At 43.4% G+C, this 20,195-nt stretch overlaps 1 protein-coding gene across 1 annotated transcript in view; it reads left to right on the forward strand.

Annotated features, from left to right (window-relative positions):
* LOC139383491 (MAM domain-containing glycosylphosphatidylinositol anchor protein 2-like) overlaps positions 1–20,195 on the forward strand; it is a 240,466-nt gene that overhangs the window by 97,408 nt on the left and 122,863 nt on the right. Inside the window, exons 3-5 of the mRNA XM_071128049.1 lie at positions 13,412–13,586; positions 18,296–18,492; positions 19,667–19,799. Coding sequence (XP_070984150.1) covers positions 13,412–13,586; positions 18,296–18,492; positions 19,667–19,799 — 505 coding nt within the window. The remainder of the gene's footprint in view (positions 1–13,411; positions 13,587–18,295; positions 18,493–19,666; positions 19,800–20,195) is intronic.

Below are 20,195 nucleotides of genomic sequence, written 5' to 3' on the forward strand. Positions count from 1 at the left end.
TGAGCCATTGAATTGCGACTCTACTTTGTCTCTATACTGACGCTTAGCTTGTTTGATTGCCTTGCGGAGAGAATAGCTACACTGTTTGTATTCGGTCATGTTTCCGGTCACCTTGCCCTGGTTAAAAGCAGTGGTTCGCTTTTTCAGTTTCACGCGAATGCTGCCATCAATCCACGGTTTCTGGTTTGGGAATGTTTTAATCGTTGCTTTGGGAACGACATCTTCAATGCACGTTCTAATGAACTCGCTCACCGAATCAGCGTATTCGTCAATCTTGTTGTTGGACTCAGTGCGGAACATATCCCAGTCCACGTGATGGAAGCAGTCTTGGAGCTTGGAATCAGATTGGTTGGACCAGCGTTGAACAGACCTCAATGCGGGAGCTTCTTGTTTTAGCTTCTGTCTGTAGGCAGGGAGCAACAAAATGGAGTCGTGGTCAGCTTTTTGAAAGGAGGGCGGGGGAGGGCCTTATATGTGTCGCGGAAGTTAGAATAGCAATGATCCAAGGTTTTACCAGCCCTGGTTGCGCAATCGAAATGCTGATACAATTTAGGGAGTCTTGTTTTCAGATTAGCCTTGTTTAAAATCCCCAGCTACAATGAATGCAGCCTCAGGATATGTGGTTTCCAGTTTGCAAAGAGTCAAATAAAGTTCGTTCAGAGCCATTGAGTCTGCTTTGGGGGGAATATATACGGTTGTGATTATAATTGAAGAGGATTCCCTTGGTAGATAATGCGGTCGACATTTGATTGTGAGGAATTCTAAATCAGGTGAACAGAAGGACTTGAGTTCCTGTATGTTGTTGTGACCACACTACGTCTCGTTAACCATAAGGCATACGCCCCGCCCCTCTTCTTACCAGAAAAATGTTTGTTTCTGTCGGCGCGATGCGTGAGGAAACCAGCTGGCTGCGCCGATTCCGTTAGCGTCTCTCGAGTGAGCCATGTTTCCGTGAAGCAAAGAACGTTACAGTCTGATGTCCCACTGGAATGCTACCCTTGCTCGGATTTCATCAACCTTGTTGTCAAGAGACTGGACATTGGCGAAAAGTATGCTAGGGAGTGGTGTGCGATGTGCCAGTCTCCGGAGCCTGACCAGAAGACCGCTTCGTTTCCCTCTTTTACGACGTCTTTGTTTTGGGTCGCAGGCTGGGATCCATTCCGTTGTCCTGAAAGAAAGGCAGAACACAGGATCCGCTTCGGGAAAGTCATATTCCTGGTCGTACTGATGGTGAGTTGACTTTGCTCTTATATTCAGTAGTTCTTCCCGACTGTATGTAATGAAACCTAAGATGACCTGGGGTACCAATGTAAGAAATTACACGTAAAAAAAAAAAACTGCATAGTTTCCTAGGAACGCGAAGCGAGGCGGCCATCTCTGTCGGCGCCGGAAGTGTGATAGATAGAAAGTGAGATTAAGATGTATACGAAATAGACCGGCTATTTACACAGGAAAAGACAAATGACAAAGACAGAGACGGATACACACGTCCTACTGCAGCGCCATATTGGAAATGGATGGAAGCCACCCCTCAGTAAAAGGCACATGACAGCCCACTTGAACTTTGCCAAAAGTTACCTAAGGACTCTCAGACCATGAGAAACAAGATTGTCTGGTCTGATGAAACCAAGATTCAACTCTTTGGCCTGAATGCCAAGCGTCACGTCTGGAGAAAACCTGGCACCATCTCTACGGTGAAGCATGGTGGTGGCAGCATCATGCTGTGGGAATGTTTTTCAGTGGCAGGGACTAGGAGACTAGTCAGGATCGAGGGATAGATGAATGGAGCGAAGTACAGAGAGATTTTTGATGAAAACCTGCTCCAGAAGGTTCACCTTCCAACAGGACAATGACACTAAGCACACAGCCAAGAATTTGCAGGATTGTCTTCGAGATAAGTTTGAATGTGCTTGAATGGCCCAGTCAGAGCTCGGACTTGAACCCAATCGAACATCTCTGGAGAGACCTGAAAATGAATGGGCAGCGGCCCTCCCCATCCAACCTGACAGAGCTTGAGCGGATCTGAAGAAGGGGAGAAACTCCCCAAATACAGGTGTGCCAGGCTTGTAGTGCCATACCCAATAAGACTCAAGGCTGTAATCGCTGACAAAGGTGCTTCAACAAAGTACTGAGTAAAGGGTCTGAATACTTATGAAAATGTGATATTTCAAAAAAATGTTTTTTTTGGGGGGGTACTGTGTGTAGATTGATGGGGGGGGGGAAACCATTTAATACATTTTAGAATAAGGCTGAAACGTAAACTTAGTTTCAGGAAACTAGGCGTATGTCTCGTGACACTACTTCAGAGGAGAGCCATTTGAACGTAAATCTTTTTTTTTTAAATCAAATTATGTTTTTGGAAGAAATGCATTCTGGAACATGTGAACATTCATGTGCCTTAATAATAAACTTGTATGCCATTTGTAAATATGTTTAAAATGGTTAAATTACAAGGCTAGTTGGTTTAGCCATGGAAGAATACAGCAACGTTCCCGCTGTCAAAGATTGGCTGAGATAATGAGTGGGCTGGACATGCAGACTGGTCTGCCATGTAGCATGCTTCTGTCTAGACCATGAGCTAGTCAGTATGTGTAGGTAATGCTTTCTAATGCAGCTTTTTTGAAAGACATCACATAGTAGAACTGTGTAAGTGTTGCTCTCCAGTTTCTGGAGGACGGAGTTTTGAAATTAGTGGATTTATTATAGCTAAGGAGATGGAGAAAATTCTGCCGTTTGGCTTGGGTGCTTGACTGCTGTTGTTAGGGTAGAACGCTCGGATCAACCCTACTCCTCTGCCAGATTGTCCTGTGTGCATTCTGGAGTAACTTACTGCGCCGACAGAGATGGCCGCCTCGCTTTGCGTATCTAGGAAACAATGCAGTATTTTTTTTTGTTTTTACATGTTATTTCTTACATTGCTACCCCAGGTAATCTTAGGTTTTATTACATACAGTCGGGAGAAACTACTGGGTAATAAGAGCAACATTAAATCACCATCATTACGACCAGGAATACGAAACAGATCCTCCGTTTTGCCCACCACCCAAGACAATTGATCTGATCCTAGCCGGCGAACCAAAACAACGACGCCGTAAAAGGGGCAGACGAAGCGGTCTTCTGGTCAGGCTCCGGAGACGGGCTCACCGCGCACCGCTCCCAAGCATACTACTCGCCAATGTCCAGTCTCTTGTCAACAAGGTTGATGAAATCTGAGCAAGGGTAGCATTCCAGAGAGACCTAAGTGGTTGTAACGTTCTTTGCTTCACAGAAACATGGCTCACTCGAGACACGCTATCGGAGTCGGTACAGCCACCGGGTTTCTTCATGCTTCGCGCCGACAAAAACAAGCATATTTCTGGTAAGAAGAGGGGCAGGGGGGTATGCCTTATGATTAACGAGACGTGGTGTGATCATAACAACATACAGGAACTCAAATCCTTCTGTTCACCTGACTTAGAATTCCTCACAACAAAATGTCGACCGCATTATCTACCAAGATAATTATCTTCGATTATAATCACAGCCGCATATAATCCCCCCCAAGCAGACACATACAGTGGGGCAAAAAGTATTTAGTCAGCCACCAATTGTGCATGTTCTCCCAATTAAAAAGATGAGAGAGGCCTGTAATTTTCATCATAGGTACACTTCAACTATGACAGACAAAATGAGAAAAAAAATCCAGAAAATCACATTGTAGGATTTTTAATGAATTTATTTGCAAATTATGGTGGAAAATAAGCATTTGGTCACCTACAAACATGCACGATTTCTGGCTCTCACAGACCTGTAACTTCTTCTAATAGGCTCCTCTGTCCTCCACTCGTTACCTGTATTAATGGCACCTGTTTGAACTTGTTATCAGTATAAAAGACACCTGTCCACAACCTCAAACAGTCACACTCCAAACTCCACTATGGCCAAGACCAAAGAGCTGTCAAAGGACACCAGAAACAAAATTGTAGACCTGCACCAGGCTGGGAAGACTGAATCTGCAATAGGTAAGCAGCTTGGTTTGAAGAAATCAACTTTGGGAGCAATTATTAGGAAATGGAAGACATACAAGACCACTGATAATCTCCCTCGATCTGGGGCAAGATCTCACCCCGTGGGGTCAAAATGATCACAGAACCACACGAGGGGATCTAGTGAATGACATGCAGAGAGATGGGACCAAAGTAACAAAGCCTACCATCAGTAACACACTACGCCGCCAGGGACTCAAATCCTGCAGTGCCAGACATGTCCCCCAGCTTAAGGCAGTACATGTCCAGGCCCGTCTGAAGTTTGCTAGAGAGCATTTGGATGATCCAGAAGAAGATTGGGAGAATGTTATATGGTCAGATGATACCAAAATATAACTTTTTGGTAAAAACTCAACTCGTCGTGTTTGGAGGACAAAGAATGCTGAGTTGCATCCAAAGAACGCCATACCTACTGTGAAGCATGGGGGTGGAAACATCATGCTTTGGGGCTGTTTTTCTGCAAAGGGACCAGGACAACTGATCCGTGTAAATGAAAGAATGAATGGGGCCATGTATCGTGAGATTTTGAGTGAAAACCTCCTTCCATCAGCAAGGGCATTGAAGATGAAACGTGGCTGGGTCTTTCAGCATGACAATGATCCCAAACACACCGCCCGGGCAACGAAGGAGTGGCTTCGTAAGAAGCATTTCAAGATCCTGGAGTGGCCTAGCCAGCCTCCAGATCTCAACCCCGTAGAAAATCTTTGGAGGGAGTTGAAAGTCTGTGTGCCCAGCAACAGCCTCAAAGCATCACTGCTCTAGAGGAGATCTGCATGGAGGATTGGGCCAAAATACCAGCAACAGTGTGTGAAAACCTTGTGAAGACTTACAGAAAACGTTTGACCTCTGTCATTGCCAACAAAGGGTATATAACAAAGTATTGAGATACACTTTTGTTATTGACCAAATACTTAATTTTCCACCATAATTTACAGTTCCTTGCGAAAGTATTCGGCCCCCTTGAACTTTGCGACCTTTTGCCACATTTCAGGCTTCAAACATAAAGATATAAAACTGTATTTTTTTGTGAAGAATCAACAACAAGTGGGACACAATCATGAAGTGGAATGACATTTATTGGATATTGCAAACTTTTTTAACAAATCAAAAACTGAAAAATTGGGCGTGCAAAATTATTCAGCCCCCTTAAGTTAATACTTTGTAGCGCCACCTTTTGCTGCGATTACAGCTGTAAGTCGCTTGGGGTATGTCTCTATCAGTTTTGCACATCGAGAGACTGAATTTTTTTTCCCATTCCTCCTTGCAAAACAACTCGAGCTCAGTGAGGTTGGATGGAGAGCATTTGTGAACAGCAGTTCAGTTCTTTCCACAGATTCTCGATTGGATTCAGGTCTGGACTTTGACTTGGCCATTCTAACACCTGGATATGTTTATTTTTGAACCATTCCATTGTAGATTTTGCTTTATGTTTTGGATCATTGTCTTGTTGGAAGACAAATCTCCGTCCCAGTCTCAGGTCTTTTGCAGACTCCATCAGGTTTTCTTCCAGAATGGTCCTGTATTTGGCTCCATCCATCTTCCCATCAATTTTAACCATCTTCCCTGTCCCTGCTGAAGAAAAGCAGGCCCAAACCATGATGCTGCCACCACCATGTTTGACAGTGGGGATGGTGTGTTCAGATGTGTTGCTTTTACGCCAAACATAACGTTTTGCATTGTTGCCAAAAAGTTCAATTTTGGTTTCATCTGACCAGAGCACCTTCTTCCACATGTTTGGTGTGTCTCCCAGGTGGCTTGTGGCAAACTTTAAACGACACTTTTTATGGATATCTTTAAGAAAGAAAATGGCTTTCTTCTTGCCACTCTTCCATAAAGGCCAGATTTGTGCAATATACGACTGATTGTTGTCCTATGGACAGAGTCTCCCACCTCAGCTGTAGATCTCTGCAGTTCATCCAGAGTGATCATCATACTCCTGCCATTTCAATATTATCGCTTGCACAGTGCTCCTTGGGATGTTTAAAGCTTGGGAAATCTTTTTGTATCCAAATCCGGCTTTAAACTTCTTCACAACAGTATCTCGGACCTGCCTGGTGTGTTCCTTGTTCTTCATGATGCTCTCTGTGCTTTTAACGGACCTCTGAGACTATCACAGTGCAGGTGCATTTATACGGAGACTTGATTACACACAGGTGGATTGTATTTATCATCATTAGTCATTTAGGTCAACATTGGATCATTCAGAGATCCTCACTGAACTTCTGGAGAGAGTTTGCTGCACTGAAAGTAAAGGGGCTGAATAATTTTGCACGCCCAATTTTTCAGTTTTTGATTTTTAAAAAAAGTTTGAAATATCCAATAAATGTCGTTCCACTTCATAATTGTGTCCCACTTGTTCTTCACAAAAAAAATGTATGTTTGAAGCCTGAAATGTGGCAAAAGGTCGCAAAGTTCAAGGGGGCCGAATACTTTCGCAAGGCACTGTAGAGTCAACGGATATTATAAGGTCAAGAAATGTCTTTGGAGTGGCCTGGCTTCCATCCATGTGTAAAATGGAGCCCCAGATATTTTGACCTAATCCAAATCACAGTGTTCGACCACATGGGTTTGTGTGCTGAATATTCACCCATAGTTTCAAACATGACACTGATTGCCTCCCAACTGGCGCAGTGGTCTAAGGCACTGCAGTGTTAGCTGTGCCACTAGAGATCCTGGTTCGAGTCCAGGCTCTGTCGCTGCGACCGGGAGACTCATGGGGCGGTGCACAATTGGCCCAGCGTCGTCCGTGTTAGGGGAGGGTTTGGCCGGCCGGGATCTCCCATCCCGCTCTAGCGACTGCTGTGGCAGGCCGAGCGCATGCACGGTGTACGGTGTTTCCTCCGACACATCTGTGCGGCTGGCTTCCTGGTTAAGCGGGCATTGTGTCAAGAAGCAGTGCGTCTTGGCTGTGTAGTGTTTCGGGTTACGCACGGCTCTCGACCATTACTTCTCCCGAGTCCGTATGGGAGTTGCAGCGATAGGACAGGACTGTAACTACCAATTGGATAGCATGAAATTGGGGAGAAAAGGGTTACATTTAAAAAAAATAAACAACATGACGCTGATTGAACCAGTTATTTTTGGGGAGGATTCCACATACCCATTTATTAGCAGAATTCCATCTTGATAACCTGGTGAGCGCAGCGTTCAGCCTGGTTTAACCAGGCTATCTTTGGCATAGCCTAGAATATTTACAGTGTAAAGCCATCTTTCCATCTTGTTTTCAGTCAGTGACCTCAGTGGCCACATTTGAGCAATTGACTGTAATTCAGACAAAAGTAGACGATTGTAGTCCAGGACTCTGTGTTCAGCTCTGGACATGGCACGTGTCACTTTGATCATGACTGGTAGTGGTAACTATTGATGTGTTGATGGTATTTGTTCCAGCGCTGACACATTGCTAGACTAATGAGCTCTAATGGCCTGTTTTGTTTTAGCCCTTTAATTGGTGTGTAAGGCTACATGGGCTCTGGATGATTGTTGTTATGGCAGAGAGTTGTTGGATTCTTCCTCCAGGATTGTCTAACATACTACTGGGAATGCATGCTGCTCTGTTTCAATGTCCTCACTAGTATACTACATTAAATTATATAATGCATTGGGCAATTGACATACATTGTAAGTAAAAGCTAATTGCAGATGACATGATTGATTAACATGCTCTAAATGAAGTAATGTATTTGACGTGTATTCAAAGTAGCATACACTCTTAGAAAAAAGTACAACCATATGGTTTTTCGGCTTTCCCCATAGTGGAACCCTTTTTGGTACTAGGTAGAACCCTTCATATAATCAAGACTAGAAATGTTACACTGAAAAACATTAACACTGGCCAATTTGCTGTGTGTCATAAACTGCTGGTACACTCCCTTCTAGAAAATACTAATTTAAAAAACAGAAATCATGGCAAAGATATCAACTGTCAGTAATGTATATTTTCAATGATTAAGGGGATACCAGATACATGCACAAATATTCCCATAATATAGGTATAGTTTTAAATGTAGCAGATTAATCAAACTCCTGATGTTAAAGTTTAAACACCGAGGTAAACACTATTTGTCAGGCACTATTTATTTTTAAAAAAAAGTACAATTGGAGTTCCTCAAGGAACCAGTGCTAGTCAATGGTTCATATTTGCATCTTTGTTTGTTGAGGGGTTTTTGGAGGAACTGTTCATGTTTCAATGTAGCAAAGTGTTCCTGGAGGAATCCTGGACTGGAGGTGTGGCTTAGTAAGAGGGTGAATTCCAGAAATATATTTTTAGGCTACCCGTGTGAATAAATGTCATTCCTGTAACGGCTTTCTTGAGTTGAAGGAGAGGCGGACCAAAATGCAGCGTGGTTATTATTCATGGTTCTTTAATAAAGAAACTATACATGAATAGACTAACAAAACAAGAAATGTGGAAAAACCCAAAACAGCCCTATCTGGTGCAAACACAGAGACAGGAACAATCACCCACAAAACCCAACACCAAACAGGCTACCTAAATATGGTTCCCAATCAGAGACAATGACTAACACCTGCCTCTGATTGAGAACCATATCAGGCCAAACATAGAAATGGACAAACTAGACATGTAACATAGAATGCCCACTCAGATCACACCCTGACCAAACAAAACATAGAAACATGCAAAGAAAACTATGGTCAGGGTGTGACAATTCCTCTGTTCTGTTGTATTGTCATCATTGTCATTGTCATTGTCATGTTAAGGTTGAACACTGACAGTTTTTTAGCTTCAACGAGTCTTAGAGTTGTATGAGTTCCTTGAGCCTATGCAAATCCCAAAGTTGGAATAGTTACCACTTTATTACTATATGTAATCAGCAATGTTAATATTATGAATATTGTATTAGAATATGTAATATGCGTAAATATTTAAGGAAACTATACATTTCCAGTGTACAAACTTAACATGATGAACAGGAATGACATTTACTGTAACGCATGACCAAAATTAACTATCTCAAAGCCACGCCTCCAATAAGCCATGCCCTCAATCTTCTGATAGGCTGCCACCGCTACAATATATTATTAAAAAGGTTCTGGTTTGAACCTTGACACAGGGGTTCCTCAAATATCCTTTTCAGAGGTGGAACCTTTTTGAACTGAAAAGGTTCCCCTTGCGTGGATATTTTTAGAACCCCCAAAAGGTTCTTCCAGACTCCTTTACTTCTAAGAGTGTCGAGCTGGCTGGTTTAGTATTCTGAAGGCACTAATGGTTGAGTGAGTGTGTGAAGTCTGCGGTGACGAAGCAGTAATTTATCTTAAGACAATCCCACACATTATTTTCAAGAACCTGTTTGAAACTCCATAGGAAGTTTTCAACAGTTCAAAAGACACCACTATTATGGGGAGGATTACCCTTTTTTGCACGAAGCTCAAGTGGAGTCTCCGACTTGAGCCCTTCCTCTGCCATATCCCCCCCAGTTAAAGCAGCACTGTACTGTATCTTCCTCTCTTCCTCCTCCACTCTGCCTCTCTCTCTCTTTGATATGGAGAGAGCATGAGGGAGGGAGGGAGGGAGGGAGGGAGGGAGGTAGGTAGGTAGGGCAACAGGGGGTAGCAGACAGAAAATATTGTTATGTCATCCCACGATTTCGGTATATTCAGCTAGCTAGCACACTGATGCACCTTTCTTCCTCCCTGCTCAGCCACTGTCCACATGCACCCCCCCCACCCCCACCCACCCCACACACACACATTCAAGAGTCCAAGATAATTTGTGCATCCGGGGCTCCCACAGACAACAAGTGTGGCTGACTGGCAGATCCCCGGGACTGCTGCTTATAACAGACTGCGGAGGCAGTGGCACTATAAATAGGCTGGCGAATGGGCATGCTTGCCTGTCTTTTCCCAAACTAGAGCCTACGTCACTGCAGGGTGCTGATCGAGGGACTGAGGCGCTTCTCTCATATGCCAGTCATCTGCTGTTACTGCTGCTGCTGATGCTGACTAGCTACATGCAGGCAAACCGGCAACCATATGATAGCCCTGCTGTGTTTGTGAATGACTATGTGAGTGACATACAATGCAGAGAACAGCTTATTTTTATTATCTTACTGGAACATTCTGTAATGTGCTTCATGATCGTATCATAGGCTACAACCAGTGGCTTTGATAGACTGGATGGAATATGTGATAAGCACATGCTGACTTTGAAGCAGGCCACATCACAAAAGATGCATTATGATATTATATTGTTTATAATAAAGCATATATTACACATCTATAAGCACATTGTAAACATGACATTATAACTACATAGAGAATTTTCTAAGAAATACCTACGAGACCTGACTATACAGTGGTCCATCATGAAAATCTTTGTTTTTTAATTCGCAGCAACTAGCACTCACCCAAATTAGATGGCATCACTGAGTTGACAGTGATAATATCTGTGCCATTGTCCAATGTCTTTCACCGTCCTGGTTAGTTCAGTAGTAATAAATCGAATTGAAATTCTGCATGCCTGGTTTCATTTCAGACACTGTGTGGGGACCTAGAAGTTTTATAGCCCAGGTTCATGTTGCCGAGGAAAGAGAGGACATCTTATCCTCCCAACCCCCCAAAAAGAAAGCCGGCGTGGCTAAGCTAAGCCCCATGAATTCCAACGCCATGTTATTCCTTAGCCAACACCAATATGCATGTAAACAAATCCACGCTACCTACCATTTTCAGCAAAACATGAAATTGATTTTATCCCTCCTCTCTACATGCAAAGCTAGGTTGTGACTCTGTTCGAAATTATTATTCTGCCTCCACACCCGTGGTGCCATGAGAAAAGTAGCTAACTGAGCCAAACAACAAGTACATTTTACTTGGAGAATGAGAAAGTGGAAGCGGATGATTTGCAGGGTGGAGGTGGTGAAGGGTGGGGCTGTTAGTGGCTCCTCAATGCCCCTCCACCTACCCTCTTGAATGGGTCTCTGCTGCAGCTCCCTTGACTGCCGACCCCCGGCCGTCCCCGCTCATAAGGAGCCGCTATGATGAAGGAGGGTTTTGTTGCAATGTAGGTCAACCACACAGGAAAGCTCACACAGGCCCCAGCAAGGGCCATGCCAGGGCTGAATGGGCAAATTGCTCTGCTTGTCGGCATGACTGGCAGAGTGAGCGTAGTGAGTGTACACAGGGGGCCTCACATCCACTTTCTTGCAAGCGCCATTTGCGCATTCCCGAGAACACTGCTGCTGCCTACCGCTGCGGTCTTCTTTGCCTTCGGAGGCCAAATGCAGAATCCGTGCAAATGCATAGACAGGCAGCGGGCGACTGATGTTCTCATCCATCTCCCTTCTCAGATCACAAATTTATTTAATCTGTCCAAATGCCACGGATGCCTTGTTTCTTGTTTCCAGATGCATGAGCCACCTAAATATTTTATGCGCTTATCCATCAATGGCGCCATAGATATACATTTCAGTCAATTTTACCATTTATATAATTGTTATTCATGTACTGTATTACACAAACACTTTGTTCTGTTGCGATTCTCAATCGAGAGTATATGGACATAATATATTATAAAGAAAGTAAAACAAATGTGTGGTACTACACTGAACAAAAATATAAATGCAGCTTATAAAGTCTCATGAGCTGAAATAAGAGCCCAAAAATTTTCCAAATGCTCAAAAAGCTGATTTCTCTCAAATTTTGTGCACGAATTTGGACACATCCCTGTTAGTGAGAATTTCTCCTTTTCCAATATATTCCATCCAACGGACAGGTGTGGCATATCAAGAAGCTGATTAAACAGCATAATCATTACACAGGTGCACCTTGTGCTAGGGACAATAAAATGCCACTCCAAAATGTGACGTTTTGTCACACAACACATTGCCACAGATGTCTCAAGTTTTGAGGGAGCATGCAATTGGCAAGCCGACTGCAGGAATGTCCACCAGAGCTGTTGCCAGGTAATTTAATGTTAATTTCTCTACCATAAGCCACCTCCAATGTTGTTTTAGAGAATTTGGCAGTACGTCCAACCGGTCTCACAACTGCACAACTGTCCACAGTGTTCATATCTGTGGACAATTTTCAGCAAGTTGCAACATTGAAATTCAGAAATAACCACTTTTCCATAAACAAGCTCTAAATCATGTTTGTTGCACTCTGGATGTACAAAAAAAAAAGATGTTCTGCTCCCGAGTGGCGCAGCGGTCTAAGGCACTGCATCTCAGTGCAAGAGGAGTCACTACAGTCCCTGGTTGAAATCCAGGCTGTTTCACATCCGGCCGTGATTGGGAGTCCCATAGGTTGGCCACAATTGGTCCAGGTTGGGCCGGGGTAGACCATCATTGTAAATAAGAATTTGTTGTTAACTGAAGGTAAAAAATAAATAAATTGAAGGTAAAAAAAAAACCTGGCCCGGAGAAAAACTCATAGCATGCCTCATAAGTTCTGCCGATTGTCCTTGACCCTCTGCAGATTGCCCTTGTCCAGTTACTCATGCCTTGTGCTTTAGCTACTGAACAGAGGCATTGGCTCACTCACTAGTAGTCCTTACCGTCCCAGACAACATGACGTTGGGGTTGAAGAAAGTTGTTTCAAGCAGGTTAAGGCCATAGTAGAATTACAGCATGACTTTTTGAATCACAAAAGGCCTCAAAAGAAAGCCAAGTATGAGTAAATTAAATGTACCATACCCTCACTATAAAGCCAAAGGTAACAAACACATTATTCATCCTTACTCAGAACACTCCGAAGTGTTAATTGCAGCCATTTCTTACAGTCCCTGGTTGAAATCCAGGCTGTTTCACATCCGGCCGTGATTGGGAGTCCCATAGGTTGGCGCACAATTGGTCCAGGTTGGGCCGGGGTAGACCATCATTGTAAATAAGAATTTGTTGTTAACTGAAGGTAATAAATAAATAAATTGAAGGTTAAAAAAAACCTGGCCTGCAGAAAAACTCATTCTGATTGGCTGGGCCTGGCTTCCCAGTGGGTAGGCCTATGCCCTCCCAGGCCCACCCATAGCTGCACCCTTGCCCAGTCATGTGAAATCCATAGATTAGGGCCTAATTTATTTATTTAAATTGACTGATTTCCATATATGAACTGTAACTCAGTAAAATATTTTTCATTTTTTCCATGTTGCGTTTAGATTTTTGTTCAATATATTTGTTTCATTGATTGTTCCTCACATTGGGAGCATAACAAAGCCCATGTTTGAAAAGTTATTAAGCCCATATTTGAAAATACATTATTACTAGTTCGGTATTTCACTTCCTGTAAAACATGCTCATTGGCTCATTTTAATCCAGAGTGTGTGTTGCAATATATTTATCCCATGGCTGACCCCATTGCTCTCTGTCCAGCCTGTTGTCCATAGCATTAGACCTCCTCGGTCACCTCTGGCCTCTATCTCTCTCCAACCCCAGATCCGGTGGACTAAAACGGCCGGTAGTGCCTCCGACCGCTTCCAGGACTCCAGTGTGTTCAACGAGACCCTGCGCATCATCCGGATCCAGAGGCACCAGGGCGGACGCTACTACTGCAAGGCCGAGAATGGCCTGGGCTCACCGGCCATCAAGTCGATCCGAGTGGACGTCTACTGTGAGTGAGCAGGCCCTGCCTCGGTTGCTTGCCTGCCCTTTTCCCATGCACTCCTCCGATGTTCGCTGCTAGGGCTGGGAATTGGCAGGGACCTAACGATACAACATTATCACAATACTTAGGTGCCTATATGATGTGTATTGCGATTCTTCTTTTCATGATTCTATATGTATTGCGATTCGATACTGTAATCTTGATGTTTTAAACATATTGCTCACTATATGGCTGCTGCAGAGAGAAGTGAAAAAATTTGTTTTGATCAGTCATGGAAATAAGTGCTGAAAAATGTTGGCTCACTATTTAAAAAGAAGATGGAGCGGAAATCCGAAATTATCGATATAATATCATCCCAAAATAATATTGTGATATGTAACTGTATTGATTTTTCCCCCATCATAGCATGCATCTTAAGTTCTGCCGATTGTCCTTGACCCTCTGCAGATTGCCCTTGTCCAGTTACTCATGCCTTGTGCTTTAGCTACTGAACAGAGGCATTGGCTCACTCACTAGTAGTCCTTACCCTCCCAGACAACATGACGTTGGGGTTGAAGGAAGTTGTTTCAAGCAGGTTAAGGCCATAGTAGAATTACAACATGACTTTTTGAAACACAAAAGGCCTCAAAAGAAAGCCAAGTATGAGTAAATTAAATGTACCATACCCTCACTATAAAGCCAAAGGTAACAAACACATTATTCATCCTTACTCAGGACACTCCGAAGTGTTAATTGCAGCCATTTCTTAATGCTGTGGACGCTGCCATCATATCAGTGTCATCTCTGCTTTTATTCACTCAGTAAGTGTGAAGGCCTGTGTGAAGGCCTGACAGTGCACATTGCTGAATAAATTAATAGTTGTGAAATAAAGGGGTTGTGAATTCCAGCAATACAGTCAGAGCCTGAATCCCAAATGGCACCCTGTTCCCTACATACTGTGTTACTTTTGACCAGGGACAATAGTTAAATAAAGATAATACAAATATATAAAAATTGAGCCATATAGGGAACAGAATACCATTTGGAACGCAGACTTAGATGTCTGAAGTCATGGTGCATAATCCCAACATTGCAAATGAAAAAAAGCAGCAACACTACCTAAAGAGAGAGATCACCCAAATTGCAAATCTAATTTTATGGCTGTAGAAAGTACTTTGCAGACCCACAGAGATGGCCACCCATTGGTGTTCACTTCGAATTCTCAAAGAGTACTTTATAGTGATTCTTTTGTGCGACTGTTATAGGCCTTAAGAGACAGATTGGATTAAGCCTTTTAGATGGTGAATTCATCAATTGTTCTAATTGCTCTGTTAATCAGGGCTGATAATTGCAAATTGACTCAAATTAAGCATTATGTGGATAATGCAAGTTTTAGTGCATCCCATTGTTGGTGTTTGCATACCTCTCTCCAAAGCAGCAATTCAACTTCAAATGTCTGAGGACATAATGTACTGTTTTGCATATACATTTTCCCATTTACTGTGGCGGGCTAGATGTTGAGTATACCAAGCATTAGGAACACCTTCCTAATATTGAGTTGCACCCTTTTTCCCTCAGACCAGCCTAAATTTGTCAGGGCATGGACTCTTCAAGGTGTAGAAAGCGTTCTACAGGGATGCTGGCGCATGTTAACTCCAATGTTTCCCACAGTTGTGTCAAGTTGGCTGGATGTTCTTTGGTGGTGGACCGTTCTTGATACACACGGGAAACTGTTGAGAGTGAAAAACCCAGCAGCGTTGCAATTCTTGACACAAACCGGTGCGTCTGGCACCTACTACCATACCCTGTTAAAAGGCACTTAAATATAATGTCTCAATTGTCTCAAGGCTCAAATCCTTCTTTATTTTTATTTATTTATTTCACCTTTATTTAACCAGGTAGGCTAGTTGAGAACAAGTTCTCATTTGCAACTGCGACCTGGCCAAGATAAAGCGTAGCAATTCGACACATACAACAACACAGAGTTACACATGGAATAAACAAAACATACAGTCAATAATACAGTAGAACAAAAGAAAACAAAAAGTCTATATACAGTGAGTGCAAATGAGGCAAGTTGAGGAAATAAATAGGCCATGGTGGCGAATTAATTAAAATATAGCATTTAAACAATGGAATGGTAGATCGGCAGAAGATGAATGTGCAGGTAGAGATACTGGGGTGCAAAGGAGCAAAATAAATAAATAAATACCAGTATGGGGATGAGGTAGGTAGATAGATGGGCTATTTCCAGATAGGCTAAGTACAGGTGCAGTGATCTGTAAAATGCTCTGACAGCTGGTGCTTAAAGCTAGTGAGGGAGATGTGAGTCTCCAGCTTCAGAGATTTTTGCAATTCGTTCCAGTCATGGGCAGCAGAGAACTGGAAGGAAAGACAACCAAAGGAGGAATTGGCTTTGGGGGTGACCAGTGAGATATGCCTTCTGGAGTGCGTGCTACGAGTGGGTGCTGCTATGGTGACCAGTGAGCTGAGATAAGGCAGGGCTTTACCTAGCAGAGACTTGTAGATAACCGGTAGCCAGTGGGTTTGGCGACGAGTATGAAGCGAGGGCCAACCAACGAGAGCGTACAGGTCGCAATGGTGGGTAATGTATGGGGCTTTGGTGACAAAACGGATGGCACTGTGATAGACTGCATCCAGTTTGTTGAGTAGAGTGTTGGAGGCTATTTTATAGATGACATCACCGAAGTTGAGGATCAGTAGGATGGTCAGTTTTACAAGGGTATATTTGGCAGCATGAGTGAAGGATGCTTTGTTGCGATATAGGAAGCCAATTCTAGATTTAATTTTGGATTGGAGATGCTTAATGTGAGTCTGGAAGGAGAGTTTACAGTCTAACCAGACACCCAGGTATTTGTGGTTGTCCACGTATTCTAAGTCAGAGCCGTCCAGAATAGTGATGCTGGACGGGCGAGCAGGTGTGGGCAGCGATCGATTGAAAAGCATGCATTTAGTTTTCTTGCGTTTTAAGAGCAGTTGGAGGCCACGGAAGGAGAGTTGTATGGCATTGACACTCGTCTGGAGGTTAGTTAACACAGTGTCCAAGGAGGGGCCAGAAGTATACCGGTCTCCTCTTCATCTAGACTGATTGAAGTGGATTTACCAAGTGACATAAGGGGTCACCTGGATTCGCCTGGTCAGTATGTCATGGAAAGAGGTGTTCTTAATGTTTTGTCTACTCAGTCTCTACTTTCTCTCTGTGGATGAGTTGTATCGGAAGCCCCCGAGAAGCCTTACTCTGCAATCTTCCCCTACCTCGGTACTCCCATGAAAAAGTGAGCTACAAATTCTTCAACCCCCCAAAATGAGGTTGATCGAGTCAGCGTTTCCATGTTTGACATTCAGCGTTCCCCGGCTGCCTGGAGCTGGCAAATACAAAAACAAGACAAATCTGGTGTGTCTGCACTCTGAGGATGTGCTTCCGAGAGAGTGGAGAGGAGGAGACGATAGAGGGCCATGGGTTAGTTTACTGCAGAGATGCAAGATAAATAGGAGCAGAGATGGACAGTGGCAGAAAACATTGCCAGGGGGAGACAATGAGCATAGTGTCATTACCCCTGACTCAGAGATCAGAGCACTTGCTTATTGTCTAATCTCTGCTCCACTGTGGCGTACTGGCACACATGCACTTTTATCGATCCTGCCTGCTTCACTAAATGAGACGAGCTGATCAAAGCAATGACACGTGTTGCTGTTCGCTGCCACTTGGAGATGCTGTGTTGGAATCCTTGGTGGTTGGCAAGGCTAAAGCACAACGATGACCTTGATTGAGTCTGACTGACATTCCACGGCAGTAGGAGAAAGAAATAAGGAAAACGTATCGGAGAATTGACTCAGACTAATCTGCAAAGCAATTATTTATTATAAAAAAATGCAAATACATTATAATGGTTTGTACAGGAAATTTGTCTGGCTCTGGACTGCCCGTGGCAGTAGTTAGTCGCAGTAGTTAGTTGGCTGGTGGGAAACAGATTTTTGAAGGTGCTTGTCTGCATCTCAAAGTAGCCCATAAAAGCCAGTGGCTCTCCGGTGGAACACTTTTTAGTCATTATCGAGCTCTTGTCAAAATCACAGTTTTAAAAGCTCCCTCTCGATTGGAGCTGGAACTTTGGAGTCTAAGTGGCCCTTTTCATTGAACTTCAAGCACTACTCTGGCTGTCAAAAAACATTTGAAAGCACCTCAGTGGAATGCGTGTGCCTTTATTTGACAATTATGGATGGAGTTGAGGATCTCTGAAATGTTGGATGTATGATAAATAGAAAAAAAGTGTAATTGTGATGTGTTTGTCGACTGTAGAAGTCAGGGATTGACATTACTGATGCTCTCCAGAAAAATCTCTAGAAAAATAGAACATTTAAATATTTCTATGATCTTTCATATGATATTTATATGATGGATATTATATTTCACATTTAAAACAAATCATGATTTTCCCTCGTCATGCACATTTGGTATGAGTATTACGTCTGTGGCATCACAGGCTCTTTAAAGAGCTTAAGAAGGAAGATGTGATTGCAAAAGCGGACAACAGCTGTTAACCAATTGAACCAGCACACTTCATTAAAAGTCAACCACTGTATATAAATAGGTCCCTGGGATTAAGAAGGAAAGGTAATTGCCCTTCATGCGTTGACCTACACAAGTGTGTGGCAAACAGAGGCTGCTTGGAGGCGCCTTGATGCCAAGGACCACTGTTTCTATGTTCACTTTCTAGATTTGGATGATCCCATCGTAACCGTCCACCAGAGCATCGGGGAGGCTAAGGAGCAGTTCTACTATGAGCGGACAGTGTTCCTGCGCTGCATGGCCAACTCCAACCCCCCAGTGCGCTACAGCTGGAGGCGTGGCAAAGAGTTCCTGTCCCAAGGCTCGGATAAGGGCGTGGAGATCTACGAGCCCTTCTTTACACAAGTAAGCCGAAAGTCCACACCTGCTGTGACATCTAGATCAGGGTGCCAAATCTGGGGTGGGTGCCAAATCTGGCCAAGAGCTGTTTCTTGTGGTTCCCCAGACAAATTGGTATCAGGCCCTCGTGGGAATTTTTCAGGCATTTGGGTAATTTTTTTTGAGAACCCTTAGCTTGATCAAACAACCCGTTCCTCTGATCAGCATTTTAGATATTAAGGAACTCCTATTCTCATAAAGGAAGTCATTTCTTATTATGGAAATTGTGTGCTTTAATTGTGTGTGTTTATCCCCTTCACAGCATATAGAAAGTTTCCCATTGAGCACTCAAATCCCAAATGGGAGGATGTTTTGTGAGCACAATATCAGTGACTTGAGTTGGGAAATTGCACCAGTTTTTTTTAAACATCTCATCTAATCTCCTCTCTTCCTTGTAAAGTCAGCTTCGTTGACAGGAGAGATGAGAGCATTTTGACAGTCGTATGTCTGACAGGCTTCACAAAGGCTGGTTTCATAAGCAGGCAAACTATGATAAAGAAGGGAACAGCTTGGGCTCGCGGTGGCATGAAACTCACACAACTCAGATATGCTCGAAATGAGCAGAGGAAGACGGCACTTCAGGGGCTCGCTGTATTTTTCTCCCAGTGGAGTTTCTCTCTCACACACACACACACACACACACACACACACACACACACACACACACACACACACACAGGACATCAGGACCTAGTTTTTCAGGTAGACTTCACATGTTGTGCCATCCTCAGCCTAGTAATGCCCTCCTGAGTTTTAATTAAGAACATAAGGAACAATAACATATTCTAAGTATGTTGCCAGTGCTACAAAGGTGGCGGTATACACGAGAGCAGACAAAACAGCTATTGTTGGTAAAATTATTTACAATGTCATGACGATACATGTGTGTTAATAGTGCTTGTATGCATCTTGACATTTGTCCCAAGCGCACCGCTTCAAGCACATCCAAATAGACAGGCAATGAATTTCATGAAACTGAAAGCTCATTGTTGAGCTCATTGTTGAAGCACTTACAAGGAAGCGCTTTGATGAGGACGAGCCGACGAGACCAGTTCAATACCACTGCTATCTTACTTTGTAAGACACATTAAGAGCGACAGGCGGCACATCACTTTACACTGTTTCTCTTTCTGAGTTGCAGGGGGAGACCAAGATTCTAAAGCTGAAGAACCTTCGACCTCAGGATTACGCCAACTACAGCTGTATCGCCTCTGTCCGGAATGTGTGCGGCATCCCCGAGAAGAATGTTCTCTTCAAACTCTCTAACAAAACAGGTAAACCTTTGGGGAACACGGTTCTGTATTGTTTAGCACTCATAACATCAAGGATCTGGCAATTTCGCCTATGAAAAGCTGTGGAAATGCCCGATTCATTACGGATGGGAATCCTGTAGGCTCGCCATTTTTCTCTGTGATGCTTCACCCCTATATAGGGCCAATAATGATAGAGGAGAAAGCACTCGGTCCTAATACACCGCCCTGCGGGTTTCCTGCTCCGGCCCTTGATTAGACTTACAGGCTTGCTTATGCCGTGCTAGTAAATGTATTTATCCCACTGGTTGGTATTGGGATGCCATGTGCCTATTGATAAACCTATAAAGGTTATGAACCTACAAACGTAAAACCTATCATCAACTATACAGCTACACTATAGAGCCGAATATCAACTAG

The sequence above is a fragment of the Oncorhynchus clarkii genome, chromosome 25, assembly GCF_045791955.1.
Source record: "Oncorhynchus clarkii lewisi isolate Uvic-CL-2024 chromosome 25, UVic_Ocla_1.0, whole genome shotgun sequence".
Taxonomy (NCBI): domain Eukaryota; kingdom Metazoa; phylum Chordata; class Actinopteri; order Salmoniformes; family Salmonidae; genus Oncorhynchus; species Oncorhynchus clarkii.